We start from the raw sequence: 25,185 nt of genomic DNA, 5'->3' as shown, positions 1-25,185 counted from the left end.
GCCTATCACTGCCATATTGGCTATGTGCGTTACTTATCTGTTGTCATTGGCAACTGCTCGTGTTGCACATGCTGTGCTTTTAGCACTATGCAGCACAGATTCAAGCAGCTTGCGGTGATAGTTAGGAAATAACTATTCATGGTGCAAACGCTGCTGTGCCACAGCTCTAAAAAGATATTAACAGTCACTATTCAGTTGAGTCAGTTCAGCGTTGATTCTGTCGGGAATCGGACACGCTTGGTCTATCTAGTTCTTCGAAACACGCTGTTCTTAAAGCTATAGTGTGTTGGAAATATGCTTGCTCTAAAGGCTATCTATCTATCTATCTATCTATAGTTCAAGGAGCTAATCCAAAACTGTGAATCTAATCATCATACATGCAAAAGATCACTTCAAGAATGACCACACTGCTGATGTGATTTTAACACTAGCACACCTTGCACACATGTGAGTTATTGCAGACACATAATCAACGGCATATCCACATATATTTTTCATATCAGGCCGATGCTGATTATTACATTTTTTGCATTTATCGGCCCATTCAGATGTTGTGCCAATAATATTGTGAATCCCTATTACAAATGCATTTTTGCTATTTTTATTTCTTCAGTATCCCGACCTTTCTTCAATACAATAGAAACCCTTAATTAGACAATCTTTGACTTACAGTATTACCTATGAGCTGTTTAATTCAAAAGCTGTATTGTTATCTGCCTGTAGAGACTTTAATGAAAGTGGCAAATTTACACTAACCATACTTGGTATCTGTCTGTGATTACAAGTGTGCTTTTCGTGTTGTCAGGGTGACTATACCGGCATCCAGCAAGCAACAGGGTGTCACAGTAGGCGACCTTATTTCAACAGCCTTTCTCACCTCTTCGTTAAGAGGAACCAGCTCCAATACTATCCCATTCACTCACCCCCTCTTTGTGGTCCAGTGACCAAGCCTTCATTCCCAGTCCATGCCATATACAGTACTTCATAAATTGTTTATACTTGTTGCTTCATATTCACAGGCCTTTATGAAGTAACAAAACTTAATTATGTCTGGCTATAGATTCCTGTCTGTTAAAACTTGTTCTACCTCAGTGTTTTTACTATTATCTTCATAGCCACTAAATATTTTCCATGACACGCCCTCGCCTTGTGGTGCTAAACAGGCTACCATAGTGACCAGTGTGGTTCCCATAGTCCATAAAAGGTCAGGAGAGAGTATATCTCGCAAAGACCCAAAGAATCATGGCCACCAAAGGACAGTACATAACTGTTTTGTTTAGATTTGTGTCACCACAAGCCAGAATGGGTGAAGGAGAGCAACATAGTCAAGTTGTTTAGCCGTATTTAATGAAAAATGGCATTGAGGTGTTGAAAAGTGCCCTGTTCTTGTTGATTTAGTCCTGCTGGTGGAATGTTTCCTGGCATTTGTGTAAATCTGAGACATAATACCTCACAATGTGGCCCGAGCTTACCTATTCGGCCCTTATCTTTCTCGATTAACAGGAGCTTGTTGACATTGACTACGTTTAAATGTACACCAATAATGCGATCATTTTTAATAATCAGAGTAAGGTATTAATTGCAGTAAGATGTTTACATGACACGAGCAGAACTCATTGTTAAATGAAATATGTCACATTTTTATGCACCACCTGAAAGAATTTGTCAATTAAAGTGATTTATTGATGATAAAGATGGCAAGTGCTTGGCTACTGTAACACAAATGAATCTCTTGGAAACGCTGTGAGCCAAGAACAACTCTGTCGAGTTCAGACCAGACCAGCTCAGTTAAGGTTTAGTACTTTCATTTATCAATAGCTTAGAGAAAGCATGACGAGAATGCTTCCAGGTGACAAAAGAAATGCAAGACTTTGTCTCAATTCATGTTTCATTTATACAAACAAGGGAGGGTTTGAAAGCAATAACTATGGTTTGTTCATTTGTAACCTTAATATTTGTAAAATAGTTGACTGTTACTGCGCTTTCTCTTCACATGAAGAACCTTTAGCACTTTTATAGCTAATCCCGTAAGCTTCTGGGATCAACAGGCCTCTCCAAAATCCAGTGTACATGCACTCAACCAGACAGGGAAAGTAAGCTCTTTCACACACTTCACCCTAGTCAGACCTGTGCGTTCATGACCTTTACAGCATTTAAGGGATGCATCATCAAGCCCAGAGGGTAACTGCACCTAATGGCCTGACGTTAACCTCTGCAGCCCCTGGGAACCCTGGATCCACATGCTGCATTTGATGATATTCAGTGGAGCTTGACCCTGCTGCTGCTTCACCGTCCTTGCTGAGCTCGCAAAGGTTAAACTGTAGGCAACTGTAGGCATGTAGGTTAAACTGTTGGCATATGAATGCTGGTTTAAAGCTGTGCTCAAAGGTTCATATTACCTTCCTGTAGCTTAAACATTTGAGCATGCTGGGTTTTAATTCTCAGGGATTGCATGATTTGATAAAATGTATACTTTATCGCTTTGGATAGAGATGTCCGCCAAATGAATAGATGTTGATATCTTGTAACTAGAGATGGATATTTTATTCAATTTGCACTGCTAACATTCATTAGATTCATTTTTTTGACATTTGATTGTAACTCTTACTTATAAGATCTTTCATGAATTATTGCTTATTTTATTGTGCAGTCCATTTTTTTAAATATTTATTTTACCCAAGCAGGAAATAATCATAAATAGTCATAAAAGATCAACACTCAGATTAAGTGTCTGTTGATAGTGTGTATTAGGAATGAAGATGCTAATACACACCTAGGACTGATCTGTATAACAATTGTTTTTGAATGACATATAGACATATAGACTGGATATAGTTCAGGAAGACTTTGTTATGCATATCCAAATCAGTGAAAGATTCTTAAGTCTTTAACATGAAATACTGTACCTCTGTACAAAAACCCAGTGAGCTACAAGCCTGGAGCATTTTAAGTTGTCACTTGTAATGTGAAGACGGTTTTAAAGTTATTTGAGCAACATTATACTGCAAACTGAAGCATAAGTCATTGCTTTCAGTGAATCGAAAACTAATCAGGAACTGTGTTTCTCCTGAATGTGCCTGTGAAGTTCCAGCTCAAAATACCTCACATATCATTTATTTACTATACCATGTTGTAAATACCCATTTTTAAGTGTCTTTAAATGCAATTTAGCTGCAAGGAGAGATACAAAAAAGAATTTTTTTAAGGAATTACACATAGGAACATTCTTTCAGACTTCTTAGAATTTATCTTAAGAGATTTCTTAACTTTTTTCTTCAGAAGATATCTGTGAATCTGCCCCGATAAGTTCCATTTCAGTTAGGATGCTGCCATCTTATTCTTCTGGTCTACATGCATGAATGTGAGAAGACTTTTCCTGCTTCAGTAGATCTAATGGAACAATAGATCTGAAATTGCCGAGCTTCAAAAGGGCTGCTTTACATGTTCAAATGGAGTGGGTGTGTAAAAAAGGAGGTGGTAAAGAAATGGCTGTTTTTTGTGTTTCTAGGACTGGCATCCTTCATATCTGTCCAGGATGTAGGATAAAATCACAGCAGGCTGTACTATGTAGTGGTTCTCTATCTCTGACCCCTGGGTGGGCTTGCTGTGGCGGGGATAACTGTAATGTTTTTCTGTGGCCACGGAAGGCTTCCAATTATCATTGTAAAGGACCCCACAGAAAGGGGTGTGGGAGGTCTCACTTTGTCTCATGAGCTCCACTCAGCTCCTGCTGTGGGACTATCAACACCCTCGTTCCCTTTCACTGTCCACACCACCAACTGGACTTCAGCATCCAGCTACCAGAGGAACTCACACTTTAAACTTCCCTCTCCCTTTGCTCTTGTTGCTCTCAGATCTATCTTATCTGTTGTTTACACTAGAAGAAAGATTTTGCTTGATTTACAGCTCATATAAAGAACACTGATGTGTCGTGACCTTTTTGACAAAGGAGAAAGACAGGCAATAATTGAATATCTGCCTGAAGAGGAGCCAAATAAAGCCAATCACAAATCACTCTGGTTTTACGAGCTTAGCATCCCAGTGAACCTCCATTGCTAAAAAGGAGGCCTTATTTAAAACTCCTGCATTCTTTCCCTCTACTTTGTCTCTGACTCCATATTTATGTCTTTTTCTTGACAATTGGGGGTAGTACGTTTCTGTCTATGTCTGTGTTTGTAGATGGGAGTGTTTAGTCTCATACTGAAAGGGTGCTATTGGTGGGCGGTACAGCCTTATATCATGGTTTAAGTCATTTTAAATCACTTTAAAAGGGACAGGTCACCCAAAAATATTGCCATTATTTACTCACCCTCATGTTGTTCCAAACCTGTATGACTTTCTTTTGCAGAACACAAAAGAAGATATTTTGAAGAATGTTGGAATTTTGATGACCATTGACACACATATTTTTCAAAATATCCTCTTTTGTGTTCCATAGAAGAAAGAAAGTTGAACCCCCAATGTTTTATGTATTACCTTAACATGTTGTCATCTAGTGACTTAAATACTTAAAGGTGCACTATGTAACTTTTGTTGGTCAAAATTAACACAATTTAAATAATCCTTCCAAAAGGTGTTTTGTCTTACACTGATTCACTAGGTATTTCTTATTTTAGATCTGAGGGGATGAAACTGCTCACACACAACACTCGGCTGTGCGTGTCTCGTCATATCCGTAATAAAGAAAAGTTGCTCCGGCTATTTTGACACGTGTATGGTCGATGAACGAGATTGCGAGGGCTGAGGGATTTGAAATTTTGTGTATCTGCGTGGAGATGGAGTTTTTTATTACTCAACATTGTAAAGCATTAGCTATCTATTGTGAAGGGTCATTTCACTATGGTTGTTGTAGTGTTGTGCTGGAAATTGTTTTCAAGGAAGTACCATTTCTATTAATGAGTATAGCTACAGTAACATCCTCAGCTAGTCAGCTTGAGATCCTTTCCATCTAATCTCTATATCTCTTAAGCCAAGTAGTGAATGTTTTTATGAGCAGTAAGATAACCATATACATCCGCACAGTCACGCATAACCGAAGCAGAACCAAAACAATGTTATTCTGCAAAATGCATACAAGTTTGTTTTTTAAGAGCTAGAGGGCCAAAAGTTACATAGTGCACATTTAAAAAAGTGAAATCAAATCTCATTTGGAAGTTCAAAAACATTATGAAGCACTTTAGTTTAAAACCAAAAATGTCTTACTTTTTTACCCTATTTAATTTCAATTTGTTGACCTGTAAAACTGGAAGGAGTATTGGGAGCCCACCATCAGCGACACTCAAAATCTTTGATTTGTCCTGTCGCTAGATATTAAGGAAACATCAAAGTGATGTCACATTGACCTCCAAGGAGGCCAGGTTGACCACGCTTTCTAGCTTAAATGCATGGAATTCCCATGGAGTTTTCACCTCAGCGTCTGTCTTAAACAAAGCTTTCTGTGTATGAAGAGATTGTGGAATTTCAGATCAATGTCTTTCTTGTCTATCTATCCGATGTTTTGTCTCTTCTGTCTTTGTCATCTTGTCATCAGACATATTACCATTGTGGACCTTTAATCTCCTCGACTGAGACTCTCTCTCTCTCTCTCTCTCTCTCTCTCTCTCTCTCTCTCTCTCTCAAACAATCTACCCTCCTTTACCCTCCAGGATGGCGATCTAATTGAACTTATCTTCTTCGTGAATCAAATACCTGCAGGCTGGGCAAATTTACCCAGCTAATGTATCTAACACCTCTTACCAACACCTATCAATGCACCTCTTTACCCACCTCACTTTAATTGCCTGCACCTTATCAGATGGATCATATCAATGTTTTATACTCTAAACTCACTTCAAAGTGTGCTGGGGTAAATGTAATTTGCAAAATATTGGTTCCTGTTGTTTTGCTTATCTCTTCTTTGAGATAACAGGAAAGATAATTAGCAAAGTATGTGGTGAAAAATAAGCACTGACAAAAAAGGGGCTGGACGGTGGGGGTGGTAATAATAACAATTATTTTGGAAACGTTATTTGTGTGGGAATAATGGAGCCAAATATATAGAGTAAGCACATCAAGGGCCAAGTGCAGGTGTGTAACGTGGGAATAGTAAAAATAGGTGTAAAGGTTATTGACATAAAATCCACAGAGGTTTTTGATTGACAACTTGGGATGACAGCACTCAGTTTCCTCCACTGAGAAACAGTGACCTTCAACCTTTCCCTTTTTCCCTTGAAAATAATTCCAGGAATTCTTGTCAGTTGCGACCATTGCAGCAATCTATGCAGCTGTTGCCCAGCATTGCACAGCTGTAGGCAAACTTTACCTCCTTCGCTTTATCTCTCCATCCTAACTGCCTGGCGGGGCAGCCAAGACCGGAGGGCAGGAATGAGAGTGAAAAGGTGACTTACACTGACACCTTGGAAAGTAAAATATGCCAACCAATATAGCATCTTTTTGTACTTTTTGTTTTCTTTTAAGGGTACTTCATTTGTACCTTTTGCTAAATGCTTAAGATTTTCAAGCACGTGACTGTCCACAGAGCAAGAAATGCATGGTCAGATTACTTGGAAGTAATTAATATAGTATTAATACAACCTAAAATCTGTATTTAAATATGCCGGCATTAACACTGATACATTTATTCTGCACATATGTACATTTATGCATTCTCTGCACTGAAAAAAAAGTCCTGTTAAATAAAAAAGAAAAAAAAAGGAATTCAGCTTTAGTTGCGAGAAATTCCACGTTAATATATGGTGACAAATTTTAACGGTATTTTGATATGGCATATTTGTGCCTGTATATTTTATATAACTTATAACTGTATTTTTCATTTTTCAAATGATATAATGTCAATATACCTACACTGAAAAAAAATATTGTTGGTTTAACTTAAAAAACTAAGTTACCTGGTTGCCTTAAAATTTTGAGTGCAAAAAAAATTAATAATTGAGTTAATACAACAAAGAGATTAGTTATGTTATCTGAACCATATTAATTATCTAAGTTGACTTGACAAAAGATTAAAAGTTGTGATAAGAAATCATGAAAATATTTTTTTTACAGTTTACTTCTAATAATATATATTCTAGCTTATATACAGATATCTTATATCTAAGATATCATATATATTTGATTTGTAAAGCGTTTGCATTCTGTGTAGTCTGGTCACTTGCTGTATGATCCGATGTGCTAGTGGTCCATAGCATCAGGCCCAGTTCTGGCCTAAAGCCATGTGCTTGTGGTTTAAAGCTGTGGCTGTATTTGTGTGTGTCTTGATTGGGAGGATGGGGCAGGTGATGATTCACTCAATTGTGCATCTTCATTCAGCTCCTGCTTGGTCTTGTTATAAAAAAAACCCCTCTGACATTGGGTGTCTCACAGCTAAACCCCCACCCCGCACCCAAACAGTGTTAGGAGAAGCCATGATGTGTGGCAGCCAACAAGCACTATTCATTGCCAATCATCCTGACATTAGATTAAGAGATAACAATCAGTGGCTGCCAGCTGAAAACCAGCGACCAACATGTCTGGTCGTATCCATCTGACATCCCTCTTTTCGCCCACTCCCCTTATTATTTTTTCTTAAATGCCATTTGAACAGATTAGAAAGGGTTTTAAATGTGCATGCTGTTTCTTGGGTCATGATAAAGGCACCTGTTGATGTTTTTCTCTAAGGAATTATCTGAGGTGAAGTGGTTAGTACAGGTTAGGGCTGGGCGATATGACTGAAAACTGTATCACGATATAAGTGTTTCATATCAGTCGATATTGATAATTATTGATATTTTTTATGACCTATTTAAAATAAGGACCAGGAGACAAATATATTACATTTAAACATTTTTTATTTTAAACATGACCTTCTTTATTTGAACTTAATCCCCTCAGTTATAAAGCCAGAAATGTCAACACAACCATGGAAAACACTCAAATAATTCAAATGTAAACATAAGTCTAAAATCACAATGAACACTTAACAATTATTGATTACGTGTCTATCGCGATGCATATCGTTATCGTTTTATCGCCCAGCCCTAGTACAGGTCACTGAAACTTGTTCAGACGTTGGCTCCTCCTCTGCCTCTCTTAATGGAAACAGATGTAACATTCATACATCTTTCCTCGATAGTAACAGAATGCTTTTGTTCTGTTCTTCTGGCCATTGCTCTTGGTAAATACCAGTGTGGCACATTTGAGCATTAATGTCAGTAATTATATGTTCTTCCTGTAGTCCTTCCAGATGGTATTCCAAACAACAGTGAGAAGATCTTTAATATAAAGCAGAATGCATCGAGTACAGTACCTGCACAACCCCTGGTACCACCTGGTTCACTTCCTGAATCCCTTCATCCATCTCTCCTTCTTTAACCCTGTTTACAAGAGGCTTTGATTCCTGACCTCTGACTTCTGACAGACTGACACATCTGGTCAGGTGTATATCAGCACGATATGAATTGTGCTGTTCTCAGGCAAGCCGCACAGATATGTGACCGTACACACACAGTCAAAGTGATTAGAGTGGTGCTAAAGCATTTCTAAAACAACCACCAGTCTGCAGTGGGACAAAGAAGAAAAACAAGAAAAGAGTAACATATGAAAGAATCACAGAATAGCTTTCATCTGTGCTTTTCAAGCTTTTGTTTGTCCCCCTCAGGCCACACTCAATCTTATCTTGTCTTTTGTGTGTTGCAGTGAGTTATGAATTTTCTCTTTTCCTTGTTTTTACATTTCCACTCTTTCTCACTCTCCTTGTGTAGTAGGATTAGTTATGTATCCCGGCTGGAAAACATGCAGGAATCCTTTCTCTGTAATCCTTTCTTCACCTCTTTTTACATTTTTTTAATCATATTTGCTTGGCCTTGGTTCTTCTGAATGAATGTTTTTTTAACTTAAACATTTTTGTAAAGGAAAAAAATAGAGGAAGGTGAACGTCAGAAACTGCTTTGGTCTTCTGTTGGACTATTTTTCTTCCTTATCCTTTTTTTTTTCTCGCCGTCCTCCTTCACTCCTTTCTCTCCTTTCTTCAGCACCCCGCCCCTCTCTATTCACAGCCTTGGGCGTCTTTTACTTGCTGCCTTCAAAGGCGGGCTGGCTTAATGGTGTGTAGGTAAGTCTGTTGTCAGCCTTTCACCCTGCCCATGACAAAAAAAGAAAAAAGAAGTTGGTGTCCTAACAAAGGACATGTCCGACAGGGAGATATTTTAACCAGATCGTGGCCTCACTGCAGGAATCTGAGAAAGGGGTCATTGTTTTGAAGGAGACAGAGGGACACGGGGGAAGGGAGGGAGATTTTTTCTTTCTTTTCACCTATCTTTCTCTTTTTGAAGACCTAGTAAGGTTAATGAAAATTAGACCTGCTTGTTTAGCACCTCCTGTCAAGGTAGTTGCATCTTCTGTCACCTTTCCTCTGTGTGGGATTTCTAGACTTAGGAGACTATATTCAAGTGAGTTTGTAAGATTAAAAAAAAAAAATGTATATATATATATGTATATATATATATGTATATATATATATATATATATATATAAAAAGGTTTACAATAAGGATCCGATTGTTAACAATATAGTTAACTACATTAGTTAATGGACAAACAGTGAAAAATACTTCTAAAGCATTAATTAATCTTAGTTAATGTTAGTTTCAACATTTACTAATACATTATTAAAAATCAAGTTGTATCTGTTAATATTATTTAATGAACCTAAGCTAACATGAACTAATAATGAAAGGTTGTATTTTTATATTAACCTTATTGTAAGGTTGTATGAGTAAAAGTTTTATTTTAGGTTATGGTTAGTTTGTAGTTAGTATAATTAGCTGTATCTATAATTAGCTGTATAAACAAATGACATACCATAGACTTACAAAGTAAATGTATGAGTGTCAGAGGCTGGAATTTCTCCTGTATTTGTGAACGCATAAAGACCTTTCTCCTATTTTTTTTTATTTTTTTTTTGTAACGTGCTCTATACCACCCCCAACAGGCGAAGGCAAGAATGACCAATTCAAACATGCATAGACACACTCAGAGTACATCAAAATATATGAATGTGCTTGTATGTGAAATCCACTGATGTCTGGTATCGCTCACTCACTGTATTGCCTAAATCAATGTGAGCCAATTGGAGCTCTGTGACTCATAGGGAGTTCAAAGCTCTCCAGCACAGATTAATCAGCCCAGACATGACAACTAAGAACCGGGATGGAGGGTGTTGGTGTGTGTGTGTGTTTCCCTATTATGCCAGCTCTATGTTTGCATTAACTAGTAGATGAGGAATTCAAGGTTTGCAGCACACAAACACTCACACACACAGACAGACAAGTGGTCTTAGACTACAGTCACACATGTACAGTATAGAGTGTACGCGGACACTGACGTGCAGTCTTAGAAATGCGTTTCTCCCTCATTCATTAACTCAGCCTGACCGTTCAGGTGATCCTTCCTGGTAATGCTGCCAAAAAAAGATCCCACCATTGTGGGACATCCTTTTTTCTATAAATAGCAGAGCTGGCAGAATGTAGATGCACCGAAAGAGGAGAACAGAGATACTTGCTCTGTTTGTAAAACAAAGTGACCTGCCTATGGAGGCAGCATTTGAAATAATGCTGCCTTATACCATACATATTTTTAATGCAGTTTTTCAGGCAGTATTGCATATATTATTTTGTGACAATTCCTAAATGCATTTTGATGAGCTTGGTTAAAACATTTTTTATTTATTTTTTAAATCCATGTCTTTGAGTATTATATTTAAAAAAAGAATATTCATTAATCATTTGATTCACGTACACTACAATGACAAGTTTAGGATCAGCAATATTTGTTTTAAAGAAATTAATACTTTTAATTCAGCAAGGATGCATTAAATGGATTAATAGTGACAGTAAAGACTTTATATCGTATATATCGTATATATCGTTTTTACCTCTTGAACACAGCTGCGTCCAAATGATCTGAGAGCGCAGGCGGGTATAGATATATACACTAGATGTCGCAATGGCTACTGCGAAACCGTAGCCAATGCGACATCTAGTGTATATATCTATACCCGCCCGCGCTCTCAGATCACTTGGACGTGGCTGTGTTCAAGAGGTAAAAACGATATAAATACTGTTCGTTTTCTCACACAAACCGCTCGTTTCGTGTCTTAGGCCATCAATGTGTACTTACGATGGGGAATTGTTTAATTTGGACGATGGGGAATTGTTTTAATTTGGACTCTGTGCATGCTCTTTGAGACTGTGACCATAGACCTGCATTATATGACTGACAGACAAGAACGGTTTGACCTAAAAATATCAAAATTGAAACTACTGCGGAAAAAAAGACACCTACATCTTGGATGCCCTTGAGGTAAGCTAAAACATACCAAAATTTAATTTCAAAGTGAACTATCCCTTTAACCATTTCTAATCCCCCCTTCCTCTGTGGAATTCTCTGCTGAATCCAAACAGCGTTATTAGCATCCCAGCACTTACTGTAGCTTTGGAAATTACAGCCCAGAGGTACATGGTCTATGCCTCACCTTTCATCAGTGTGATTGCACATAAGTGGGTAATGTTCACACTGGCTCTCTGATATGTGCTCTCAGATTGACTCTCACTAGAAGCACTAGCGTTCAAATAAAAACAAATAGTAGCATTGATGAAAGTAACTTTTTAAAACAACCCAAGTCATAGATCACAATAATGATAGACTACATGTTGCATTGACTCTGTTGTGTCTTGCTGGCTGTAAAATAGGCTTTTAAAGGGCAGTCAGGAATGACGAGACGACTTCATTCATGCTAAACACTGTCAGCAGTGAGTGAGGAGAAACCTCAGCCTGATCTTGATGTAGTCGTCATTCTGGCAGGAGCATGAAGGTGTGAGAAGGATCTATTCTGGGATCAGCGGGGAAGAATTCACTCTTTACTGACGGAGTGCATGCTCAGCTACCTTTCCCACTGTTGATTTATTACTGTTGGATCAGAGGATTCATATATTTGTGTTTGTTGAAGCCCCGTGAGATCCTCACACACAGTCTCTGGGAGACCTGTTGAAGCAGTGTCCTGAGGTAGGCAGGTGCTGGGGCTTTGCCAGAGTAGGGTGTAGAGCTTCTCCCCAATCCTGCATGCCTTCAGTGTATGATGTAATGTGCCTGTGGGCAGCTTTGTTAGTTTCAAATATCCAAAACGACTCGGTTGATGACACAGTAATCTCTCTAATAATGAGAGCCATGTTTTGTAATATGCCTGCCTCTGTGTCTCGGTATTAATATCTACTACAACCTCAGTTAATAATAAAATGGATTAACTGATACATGTGACGTGTGATGAACAGTATGTGAAAATAACTTCTTCTTAAATGATGGAGATGTGATGTTTTAAGTACTACTGCAGCAAACGTGCTATTTTACGATTTATTTGTAACAGTTGTAGTTTATTAGTGATATATTTTAATTAATTTATTTGGATATATATTTTATTTAAATTTTTTTACCTGAAACCAGCCTAATTATACAATGATATATATATGTAGAGAGTTATATAGTGAGTTCTCCCCCATATTTAATCATATTTTCCAGGTGTCAGGAAGCCATTGACAAGCATAGACAAGCAATTATGAGTAGGTTTTAGTTGGAAGCATATTGTGTGCGTTCAGATTTTTGTTGTACTTGTATGATATCAGACATGTGTAGGTCAGTGGGGGGCCCGGGGTTTTAGGAGACCATTAAAACCAAATGCATATGCAGTTTGTTAGTAAAGGAACATGGGGTTGTTTGGCCTGTGGTAAACTGTGAAGTACTGAGAGTTTAAACACAGCTGTGAGAATGGACACATATGACCAGCAGACCCCAATAAAGGAGTGTAGGAGCGCAGCCTGTTTGGAAACCATTTTGTGGGGGGTCTGTTTGAAAACTGTGGAAACAAAGATAAAAGGTGAAGGATAAAATAAAGGAACTCAAAAGCTTATGCATTCCAGGATGTCTATACACTGTCTTGATGTTCATCTGGGTAATTGCAAAACTTTGTAAGCGAGACATTTCCTATCGGATGTTAGGACGACATGATGTTGACATTTGCAGTTTAATATTTTATTGATGTGAATCTGGTCTTTTTAAGAAGTTGATTAGATGTTTGTACAAAAACTGTATGTTTAAAATGTCCACAATACCAAACAAAGTTCCAGTTTACACACTCTTTCTCAAGCACCTCATCTGCTACCACATAAATATAAACCTGGATCACTCCTTTTGTTTTACTGCATTCCTGGTTTGTGTGAATTCCTGACCTGTTGCAGTTTGTAATTTGTACTTCTTTATTACATTTATTTATTATTATGAATCAATCTATATCATTTACCTTAATGCTTTTCATTACATATGCACTACTGTTCAAAAGTTTGGGGTCCACAAGAATTTCAGAAGTCTCTCTCATGCAATTTATTCCTGTGATGACATAGCTATTTTTTCAGCAGCCATTACTCAAAAGTGTCACATGATGCTTCAGAAATCATTCTAATTTGCTGATTTCGTGCTCAAGAAACATTTATTATTATTTTCAGTGTTAAAGCTGTTATGCTGCTTAATATTTTTGTAGAAACCGTGATTAAATTTTTTTTTTCGCGATTCTTTGATGAATAGAAAGATCAAAAGAACAGCGTTTGTTGAAACAACATTTTTTTGTAACAATGTTAGTCTTTACTGTCACTTTTGGTCACCTTTGCTAAATAAAAGTATTATATTATATTATATTATATTATATTATATTATATTATATTATATTATATTATATTATATTATTGAAAGAGTGGAATTTAAAACTTAAAAAATTACTCATATACTGTATATCAAAAGAATAAATGCTATTTTAATGTAGAAGAAAAATAATCAAGAGAATTCAATGTTTTTCATTATAAAACATATTTCTGGTTATCTGATTAGATAAACCCACTTCTGTGGTGTTTAAAATCACCTGTTAACCCTGGTAAAATCACTTTTGTGCACACCCTTAAATGACTTAATGAAATTGAAGATTGAAGATGTATCTTGAATATTACTATAGGGAGAAAAAAAAAAATCAACGCATTGGAATTTGTAAGTGTAACAGGAAAAAAATGGAAATAGTATTTTTGTAAAGGCAGGTGAGGGCAGATGGTGAAGCATTTGTACATCAACTTCATGTCCCACTGTTTTTTGTTTGTTCTATTGTCCGTGCTGTCAGAGGAGCTCATCATTCACGGGAGAGCAGGATAAACGTCCCACTTTCATCCTTTCCCTTTTTTTTAGCGTGTTTTTGGGTCTTGTTTTCTGTTCTGTCATGCTCTGATATGGGTGGATAGATTGATGACAGCAGACGATAGAGGGAATGTGAGCAAACATCACTAAAGCGTGAGGGGAAACGGGAGGTTAACCTCTCTCTGAGGATCTGTGTGTGGCCTCTGGCTAAGTGTACATGTATGCATATGCCGGTAAATCTTAATCTTTTGAGGTCTTTGTGCATGAAGTTGTTACCCAAGGATGACCAAACATCAACCATAGTAGTCCCAATTTCACAAGCCAGAGACAGTCAAGATGCTTTTTAGGGCCCTATATAATGTTTTTTTTTTGTTGTTGTTGTTGTTGTTCTGGATTCTTTCTTTTTTTCGGGACTATGATTTAATGGTTAAATGATAGATTATTAAATAAAGGAAAACTATAGAAACTATTAAAAGTTAGGACCCTATGAAATAAGTTTTTTCAGAATTTTATTCCAAATTCTGCTTTCTGTTTTAATTTTTCCAGATTCCATTGTAATGGTTTAACAAAAAAAAAATTCTAATCAATTGAAATCATAAAAGTTTGACTCAGGTGTGTCAGGTTTTCAAAGGTTGCTTTGGAGGAAAACAGTTAGGAGGAAGGCAAGACCACCATTGGTTTCTTGTGAAAAGTGTGTAAATGGATCCTGTCCTTTTGCCTTCAGGGTGAGTGTGTGTATGTGTGTGCGTCTGGAAATGTGTGCTCAAAGATTTCTCCTTAAGTTGCACTCTTTGTCCTGCTCCAAATAGCTCGATTCAAATCCACTGAACAAGCTGCAGAGGAATGTCAAGGTGTGCTATTGAGAGGGGCTTGTTGCTCCTTGTAGCGAAGGTTTGCTTAACTTACAAGAGAGGGACCTAAATGCACATATATGGCTTATGTTTTCACTTCTCCACCAGGTGGGTTAAGCAACCTGAAAAGAGGGTGACAAAGGTGGCTGATTTCCGTAGGGACAGAGAGAGGGGTGTTGGATTATCCTCTGTCCTTTCTGTGTTGCCACCTGCTGTCCCCTTTAATCTGCCAGCTAGTTCAGAATAATTGAATGGCACTTAACTGTGTGCCATATATGTGCCACTTAAGACCCATAAAACTGCACAGATCGCTTGCTTTTGTGTCATTTGATTTAACGGTCTGTATACCAGACTTTGAGGTTATAATAATGATACTTCTCCAGTTAGAGGAGATTGTCTCTGTGGAATTTGTAAAACAATAACTAATTGTTAATGTTAAACTAATTGTTGTGTGTTTTTGGCTTTTATGTGGCTCTCATGTTTTGTACAGTCTTTACAAAGTCTTTCATTGTTTGGTTTATAAGATTTTTTTGTGTGTTTGGCTTTTTCAACAGTCAGGATTCGGATAGTCAGGATTTGCGCGATATATTATTTTTCTCTCTCTGTCAGTCTCTAATTCTATGTGAATCCCTTTGTAGAGTTTCTGGCCTGTTTCTGTCAGAACAATTAGTGGTAGACAAGAGATCACTAGAAGGGAGCTGAGGCCTGTACAGGGCAGTCCCAGCTTTCTAACCTACTTTTTACTGGTTCCCTGTCTTGTATCCCAGGTTTTATTTTTATATCCGTACTAATTCTCTTACCCTCGCTTTCACTCTCTTTATATCCCTCAATTATTTGCCTAAGCCAAAACCTCTCTGTCGTAGAAAAATACAGTCACAAGTTGGAAAAGTTGCAGGCTTTGTGGAGTCATGTGACGTTCTGAGTGGAGACAGGTTCCACAGGGGGCCTTACATCAGCTACACTCACACAGACTGACGCTGTACACACACATATCCTTTGTGATTGGTAAATAAGGTCTTGGTTATCAGTTTAAGACCTTTGAGGTTTTTTTCTAGATGGCTGTCCGAACACCCCTGACCCTTTGGCCAAGTACCCACTGTCCAAAACCTCATGGGGCCCTTATCCCCTCTTGTCTGCACCTTTTCATCCTTTAATCAAAGTGAAATGCTATCCAATGACCTTTGAACTCCAGCAGGGGCATGCCGCTTAAAGGACCCTTATATGTATGTGCCGCTTTCATTAATCACATTATTCACATGTCTGCTCAATGAAGGAGATTGGATTTCACAGAGCTTGTCCTACAGGTTAAGAAAGAGCATGTTGTTACGTAGATCCTGACATTTATGTATGCATATAATGCTTTTCTCTTGTGGCAGATGAAAACATGAGCAAAAATCATAATCCTGAGCCATTACTACAGACCAGCAAGCCAGTACACTGGATAGTAATACTAACATAATACTAAGTGTAAATATAAATGCTTTGTGTGCAATGATATCGATTTTTTTTTTTTTTTTTTTTTATCAGCTAGGATGCATTAAATTGATCTAAAGCAATCTAAAACAAAAGATTTCTATCTCAAATAAAAGCTGTTCTTTTAGGGTAATGGCTTCTGAAAATATGGCATTGCCATTACAGGAATAAATTACATTTTAAATATATATTCAAATAGATATGTTATTTTAAATTGTAACAATATTTCACAATATTAATGCATTTTTTATCAAATAAATGCAGCCTTGGTCAGTGTAAGAGACTTAGTTTATATAATAGTTTTTACCATAATAGTTTTTACCAGCCCTAAACATTTGAACAGTTGCATACATTTTAAATGTTAAGAGTCTGTTTAAAAACTGTGTGTGAATTATTATAAAAAAATGTATAAAATGTTTTTTCAGAGAAAAAAAAACCAGCACTGAAAAGAGATAAATGATTGGGAAGGGTGGGACAAGCACACTTTGGAATGTGATCTCAGCATGAGATGAGGGGACAATAGAGCTCATATGTATCTTTGTGTGTTTGTGTGTGTGTGAGCGCTCTATAGGGGTTCGGTTTAGTGGTTAGAATGTATAGGGTAACTAATCGTCTTGGCCAGTATGAACACTATAGCCTCTAGGGTATATAAGACGGGGAGTGTTCCTTTTTTTTTTTTTTGTGATGTCGATGTTTTGGTATTCTGTACCAGAGGCTAAAATCCAGAGAGGGATTTGTCTTTTGTTCCTCTGTGGGATCACATACTGTACCACTTTCTGCTGTCCAGGTGATCTTCACTACCCTGCAGGGAAACAAACAGATCAATCCTAGTGTAACAGTCTCTTCCACAAACTATTCTACAACTTATTGCTGTGTTACACACATTCACACACATAATGAAAAGTAATAGGTGCTTAAATAATTCCATTGCAGTTTTGAAAAGAGAATGTTAATGATATTGATTCTTTTTAACTTAGTTGTCTGCCAGATGAAAGTGTGCCGTTTCAATGGTATTTAATTGACGTATGACTCTGACAGTAGTGCAGGATTTAATCTTGTCCCTCTATCTTTGTTTGTGTGCAGGGGTCAGATCTGCAGGAGCCGTGTGCGGGCCGGGACTGCAGTGGAGCGTGTCCGTGTTTGCCCTTAAAGGGTAGCAGGGTGAGTGATGAGAAACTGTTTGCTAATGTTGAGACTGTTCATACCGCTCTCCTGACCCCATTCAATACATCTAACATCACTGCTAACTGCAAATTTACCTTCAGAGCTGCAAACACCTGCACGTGCAATGTCACTCATACGCACACAAACAGATCTCTCACGTGTCAGGCAGCCACATGAATGAACATTAACTGAAAAACATATCTCTTAGATTACACAGAACGTGTTTTTCCATTCCAATGCGCTATTTTCCATTGTTTTTCTATGTATACGTGTAAACCGGTGCGTTTACGCCTTTTGCAGCGCCTCGCACGAGTGCCGTGTTTTTAAGACGCCGTGTCAAGTTATACGAATTTTTATTTTTACACGCACAGTGCTTATCAATGTCAGATCCAAAACAGTGGACTAATCAAAAGACCCTGGAGGCGGGGCAAGCGTTGTGAGCTTTTGTTTATAGTAGCAAGTTGGCAAGTATTTCTGTTATTGCACCACATCTCAAAAGCACGTCTCAAGACCCTCGGATTCGGCGCTGCGCATTTTTTAAACCATATCTGAGACAAAAAGACGCATTCTGCGTGAACGGCCCCTTAGACAAGTGGTTTTAATCTTTGGCCTTCGAGGTCCACTGTCCTTTTAGCTTTAGTGCTACCCTTGATCAAACTCATCTCCCTATAATTTTCTAGTAATCCTGAAGACCTTGATTAGTTTGTTCAGGTGTGTTTGATTAGGGTTGGAGCAAAGCTCTGCAGGAAAGAAGACCTTGAGGGGCTGTTTATACGAAAACGTTTTCAACTAAAACGTAAAACTTTTTATGCGTTTTGGGTGCCTGAAAACGCAAAGTTTTGAAAAGTCTCCATGTAAACAACAAAAACGCGAATCTCTGAAGACAATTCCGTCATGCACATGCATATTATGTGTATAGTCTATAATGTTTCATCGTCATCTAATGGCCTGGCAGCAGAATACAGGGTTTTTTGTCGTTTTTGCGGATCCGTGTGAATGGGGATTTTGACAATGGTGTCGTCTGTACACGGAAAACTGAAAGGAAAAACTTCTCTGTTTTAAGCATATCGTTGTCGTGTAAACGTACCCTCAGGGACAGAGTTGAAAACCTGGGTCTAAGACATTCATATCTTTATCTTTCTTTCTTTTTTATTCACGAATTGCAAACATTATTCTGTTTGATTATTATTGCAATCTCATTTACACAGAGTTCAAGAGGAAACAGAGTTCAAGAGCAAACATAGAGCCAGTCAAACAGTCAAGAGTTTTTTCGTCCAAAACTAACTGATAACAGACAGTCTAAGGGTACGTTTACTCGACAACAATGTGCAAAAAAAAAAAAAAAAAACTCCTTTTACATTTTTCATGTACAGATATTTTCAAAACAATCCCCGTTCACAAGAATCAACTAAAATGACTAAAGATGCTGTATTATGCATGCCAGGCCAATAGTTGGCGATGTCACTGTAAAGAAACATTACGTGCCTATTGACTAAACACGTAATATGCAATAACGGTATCATTTTCAAAAACTTGAAACATGTTTTAAAAAATTTGTGTTTTCAGTGTAAATGAGCGGCCAAAATGCATAATTTTTTTAACGTTTTTAGTTAAAAACTGTGTCATGTAAATGGACCCTCAGATGCCTTGTTCACACATAATTATGAAAGTCACAAAGTCACTATACTGTTGGTAACAGCATGTAAACAATCTGATCATAAATTAGATGTGTTGCAGTTAGAAATAAAATTTTGACAAGAAATAAGTTTAAAGTTAAACTTTTCAACTTAGTTGGATCGCTGGACACATCCACATCACATCATTCATGTGAAATGAATGACTTCTGTTCACTTTATCGCTGTGTTAGTAGTAGTTTCACTGCTCTTTTCATACTCATAGCTTGTCACTCTCATTTGTTTTTGAAGAAAGTCACTTGGCATTTTGCTAACACCTACATTATTGCTATAGCAACTAATGCTTAAACCAGATATCACACTGACTGAACAAACACATCACATTTTAGTGTTTGCAAAATCATTTTGTGGGCAGTAGGGTTTAAATGTTTGACTTGAAGAAACAAATCAGAATTGAATGCATTGTCATTTTCACTATTAATGCTAAAAAAAAAGAAATAAGGAACATAATTCATTTAGAATCTAGATGAATTATTCCCACCTTAGAGACATGCTGGCAAGAAGTTACACAGTGCAAGATAAGTTTTTGGCAAAGTACAAGTCTTTACAATGCTAGAATCAAGATCAGGAATGAAAATATTTGTACCCCGTAGATATAGATTTCAAAGCCACTTAAGGTTGCCAATCACAGAGATCTCCAGTGTTCAGGAGTGAGGGAGATGAGTGTTTGCCAAGAAGACGACGTGTCTCCAGAACGGTATGACTTTGGAGTTGATCCAAGCCACTGTTCAGTTTTGCTCCCTCACATCCAGTCAGTGTGCCATGACTGATAGCTGATTTTACTGATATATTTACTGCAAGGTCTTTCAAATGCATTCATTATGAATTTCACATACTGTAACAGGGCTCCAGGCTAACATTTGAGGGCAGCAGCACCCGAGCCACTAGTTCTACAGAAAGTGGTGCCAGCCCCTGATTTGGTAGCACTGGGGGAGCTGACAATAAAGCACTGAGCTCGAGTTGAGATGCATTTAATAGATGCTCTAATTAGCCAATAAGCACTCCTTTGCAGCCACCTACTGATTACAATGGTAATTTTATGTATTTTTTGTTTTAAAACAAGTGTGGGTTTTTCTACATCTTGAAACTTTTATTTTTATAAATGGGGACAATATTTCAAGGATGAACAAATAATGCTTTGGTCATCACATTAAAAATAACATTTAAATATGATAATATTAGAGTTTGAAGTGCTGGAAAACAATGTGTGAAGTACTTATTGTGGTACCACAATACCATGGTTACAGTTAGTGTTAATACATTCAATCTGTGGTAAATGTAGCTGATTTTGGACTGAAAGCCTTCTTGTTTCTCCTGGTTTCCACGTCAGTGCTGCTTGATCTGATATGTGGTTTATAACAGAAAACTCTTCACTAAATTTGAATGCTTCCCATTAGATCTCGCAGCAATGTTATCAATTCTGTGGTAAATTCAATGGCTTTCCTTTGATAAACTGATCCGAACTGATAAACGGTCAGTGAAGCACAAATGAGTAGCTCAGTTTCGTTCCCCTTTCATTTTGGTTGCACTGGCAGGAAAAATGGATGCAAAATTAGACAATTTGGTTGCAAAAATTTCTAGAAAGACAATGACATTTCATTGGATGCTAGAAATAGAAATTAATGCTGAGGAAAATACACTATTATTCAAAGTTTGGGGTAAGAATTTTTTTTTTTTTTTTATAATCTAATTCTTTTATTCAGCAAGGAAGCATTACATTGATTAGTGAAAAGATTGTTACGACTTTACATTGTTAGAAAACATTTGTGTCAAATAAATGCTGTTCTTTTAAACTTTCTGTTCATCAAGGATCCTGAAAAATGCATCACAGTTTCTACAAAAGTACAACAGCACAGCTGTTGATAATAATAACATTGATAAAAATAAGAAATATTTATTGAGCGGCAAATCAGCATATTATAATAACTTCTGAAGGATCATGTGACACTGACGACTGGAGTAATGATGCTGTAAATTCAGCTGTATCATCACAGATAAACTCACATGAGCTGTTGCGTAATGCAGGTGACAGTAAAAAAGTGGTCATATTTGCCAAAATGGTCATATATACAGTACCAATCCAAAAAACAAAAAAAGGTGCTGTAGTGCAGTGGTTCCCAATTCCAGTCCTCGTGACCCACTGCTCTGCACATTTTGTATGTCTCCCTTATTTAACACACCTGAACCAGATCATCAGCTCATTAGGAGAGACTCCATGAACTGACCTGAGTGTGTCAGATAAGAGAGACCTACAAAATGTGCAGAGCAGTGGGTCACGAGGACTGGAATTGGGAACCACTGCTGTAGTGCACCTTTAACAGTTTTTTATTCTGTTGAGAGTTCAGAGTAAACAGTTGCCACACAAAGACACACAGACTAACATGCACACACAGAGAATGCTTGCGGTTCATACCGCATCCGTTCTATCTTCCCTGAAGTATGCCAATATGTGGCATGCAAGACAGAACTGCTCTCAAGGTCAGGTTTATTGTTATTTGTGTTGCATTCACACCTACAAGATGAGAGATGTATTTTATGAGCATGAGCTCACACATGCCAGTCATTGCCACCTGCATGTTTTCCATGTGCTATTACATGACAGCGATAAGACATTATATTTAAAATCAGTGGTTGTTTTGCTGTTTGGAACCGCAAACTGTAATTAAACAAGCAAGAGGATAAACAAAGGCAAAAGTTGCCACATCCTTTCCTGACATAAACATTGACATGTGCATACAACATGATTTATTTGCATATAAGTGATGCAGGGTTGTCCACAGGCATGAGTAGCAAAAAAATAACCATAAAAGAAAGAACAGGATGTTTCAACTCGCTTAAGTATGCTAGTTTAATTTCAGTGTCAAGTGTGGAGGAAGATACTGTAGTTATTGGAAGAACAGACTCATAGCTTTCTTTGTTCTTACCTTGAGTCATCATTTAGCATACACTCAGGGCAACACACGTTGTTTAACATCAGTCTACCCGTGACAGAGACCTCGTGACCCAGGCCTTGCTCTGTCTGTGTCCGAACCCTTGCAACTCAATGCACCCAACCCTGACTCAAAGTGGGCACAGTGTCAAGTTTGAATTGAGCTGCAGTCAGTGTCCAGGGCAGAAAAAAAATAGATGTGGTTGTTTAGCTGCCATTACCTTTGATTCCAGTAATCCATTGACACAAAAGACATGGCCAGAGTGGTTTAACCATCTTTGAGCCTGACTTCACCACCACCAATAGAGCTCTGGCCCCCAAAACAAACAGGAGCCAATGTGATGCGATGGAAAGTGAGTGAGCTCTGAAAAGTGCAGTCAGCCGTACTGGGAATGTCTGCTTCAGAGGAGGATAAAATAAAAACACAGAGAGAAAGGGAAAGTTTACCAGTTAACCATATATTTATTTGCACCAACATTAAGGGGAAAAACGTGCAAAATAATGTTAAGCTTTAGTTTAAATCATCAATAAGATATAGCATTCAGAGTTGAAGGGATTGAGGGACAAAGAAATAGCACAGCCTTTACTTGACTTGCCTTAAATACACATACATTAGGACTTATTCTTTATGTTTTTTGCAAAGAATCTGAAATTGAATACATAGAAACTGCCATACCTGCAAGGTGAAACCCTATGCAAACCTAGCGGAAAGGTATGTGAAAGAACCATAAGAAAAAGCTAACCAGTGTAGCACATTGCTGCATGTAACCATATATCATGTCACATGTATTAAATGTTTTGTTTAGTTTAGTTTTGTTTTCTAAGCCACTACATGGTTATATATATATATATATATATATGCACAGTTTATACTGTGCATATGATATAAATGGTTGAATGGGACTGTAAATTATATAAATAAACTTTTTAAAAGTTTGCATTTATTTGATCAAATTTTGTAAAATGGTATTACAATTTAAATGAACTGTTTTGTTTTAATATATTTTTATATTATTTAAATAATTTAATTTATTCCTGTGATGTCAAAGCTGAATTTTCAGCATCATTACTCAGTCTTAAGTGTCACATGATCCTTCAGAAATCATTATAATATGCTGATTTGCTGCTCAAGAAACATTTCTTATTATTATCAATGTTGAAAACAGTTGTGCTTTTGTGGAAATCATGGTAAAAAAAGATTCAGGATTCTTTGATGAATAGAACGTTCAAAGAACAGCATTTATTTGAAATAGATTTTTTTTTGTAACAGTGAACACGTCTTTTCTGTCACTTTTGATCAATTTAATGCATTCTTTTAAAAAAGAAACAATCTTACAACTGCCAAACTTTTGAATGGTTGTGTGTATATTATTCTGTATGAAGTATTGAGTTGCGATCTGTGGACACGTGGTAGTGAGGGGAAATGTAGTGTCATAAATTTGATTTAAAAAAAAAGAAAATCAAATGAAATTGTACATTGTTGTTTAGAACATTCTAGTGATCATTCCTGATTAAGTGGAAATGTTGCTGTTTTAAAAACTAATTGCAATTGGGCATGTCTTGTCTCATGTCTCAAGAATCAGTGAGGCTTAATACAAAGTGTTACCTCCACAGTTCTCAGACAAATACGTCAAAGGAATACACCTGCCTGCATGAGGCCATTCCTCAAGCATCTGTTTCCAGCTGTCTCAGAACCCTCCTGAAAGACAAACATCAGCCATGATGAGCCATCTTAGAGCGTTCTTCTTTGGTCAGCCACCCAACAAAAACAGGCGCCCATACTGGTCTCATTTGCACCAATAACATCCGCTTCCAGACAGGTCAGAGGTTGTAGGATGCTGACATAATGGTTGAGTTAAAGGCAGCCAAAGAAAAGCAACACTGGCTTTCATGTGTGCAGAGCATGTGTGACCACTTTAGCCATCCTTACTCAGTCCGTCCACTCTTAGAACATCCCCGGCCTTGATTTACTCTCAGTTAGATTTATAAAAAGACACGTTGTCTGAATACAGTGGTGGTGAATAGTGAGTATGTAATGTAATGCACAATATGAAATTAATTTTTCTTGCATTACACACTACATTAGTCTTTTTCTCACAAAAAAGATCTGCCTAATTCACAACACGTTCATAAGCACATAAATTTCTCGCCAAATCCCCGAGCAATGCCAAGTGTGCCATTCTCACCAGTTCTCACAATAAACACCTTTTATACAGATCCAGATTACAGAGCTCTCATTAGCCAGCTATACAGACACGTATATCTGCGTTATTCTGATTATATAATGCAGCTTTTCTTACTCTTTAACTATAGATGAAGGAATGTATTTAAGATTAAATTGTATTATTTAGTCATTTTATTATATATTTTTTTTATATGGATTATATAATACAATTAATGAAACATACTTCAATATAATTATAGTCGTGTTAGGATGAAATATAACTTCTTAATATGATTATAAGGCCATACAGAGTAAGTGCTTTTTGCGTACGTGTGGTTTTAGTTGTTCCTTTATTTTATTACGAAATGTTCGGTGAATGGTGATTTGTTCTTAAAATCGTTGCTTAGTGAATGAAACCCAGGGAGCGGTCTCAGAACTTTGGTTAACATTCTGGCAAGGCTCTCTCAAAGTTATGAATAAACATTCTTCCAGTGACGTTAATAAAATGATCATTAAGAGTTATCTGGTCTTTAATAATGTTCTCAAAATGTTAGCAAAAACATTATTTATACATGGTTCATGGTACGTTAAATGTTACTACTTGTTTCAGAATTTTCGGGGAACATTCAAATGTAACATTTCCATAATATTCCCAAATGTAACATTCCCAAAATGATATATACTGTATATATAAAAAAGAGAGAGATTC

General features: G+C 37.2%; 1 protein-coding gene across 2 annotated transcripts in view; it reads left to right on the top strand.

The window, feature by feature from the left end:
- The window catches only part of col4a6 (collagen, type IV, alpha 6), a 102,451-nt gene that overhangs the window by 35,587 nt on the left and 41,679 nt on the right, over positions 1 to 25,185 (top strand). For both annotated transcript variants that reach the window (XM_082162529.1, XM_082162530.1), the window contains exon 4: positions 17,609 to 17,686. In XM_082162529.1, the coding sequence (XP_082018655.1) occupies positions 17,609 to 17,686 (78 nt within the window). The remainder of the gene's footprint in view (positions 1 to 17,608; positions 17,687 to 25,185) is intronic.

Source organism: Leuciscus leuciscus (genome assembly GCF_965113295.1).
Source record: "Leuciscus leuciscus genome assembly, chromosome: 2".
Taxonomy (NCBI): Eukaryota; Metazoa; Chordata; class Actinopteri; order Cypriniformes; family Leuciscidae; genus Leuciscus; species Leuciscus leuciscus.
This window is presented reverse-complemented; position numbering and strand designations above follow the sequence as displayed.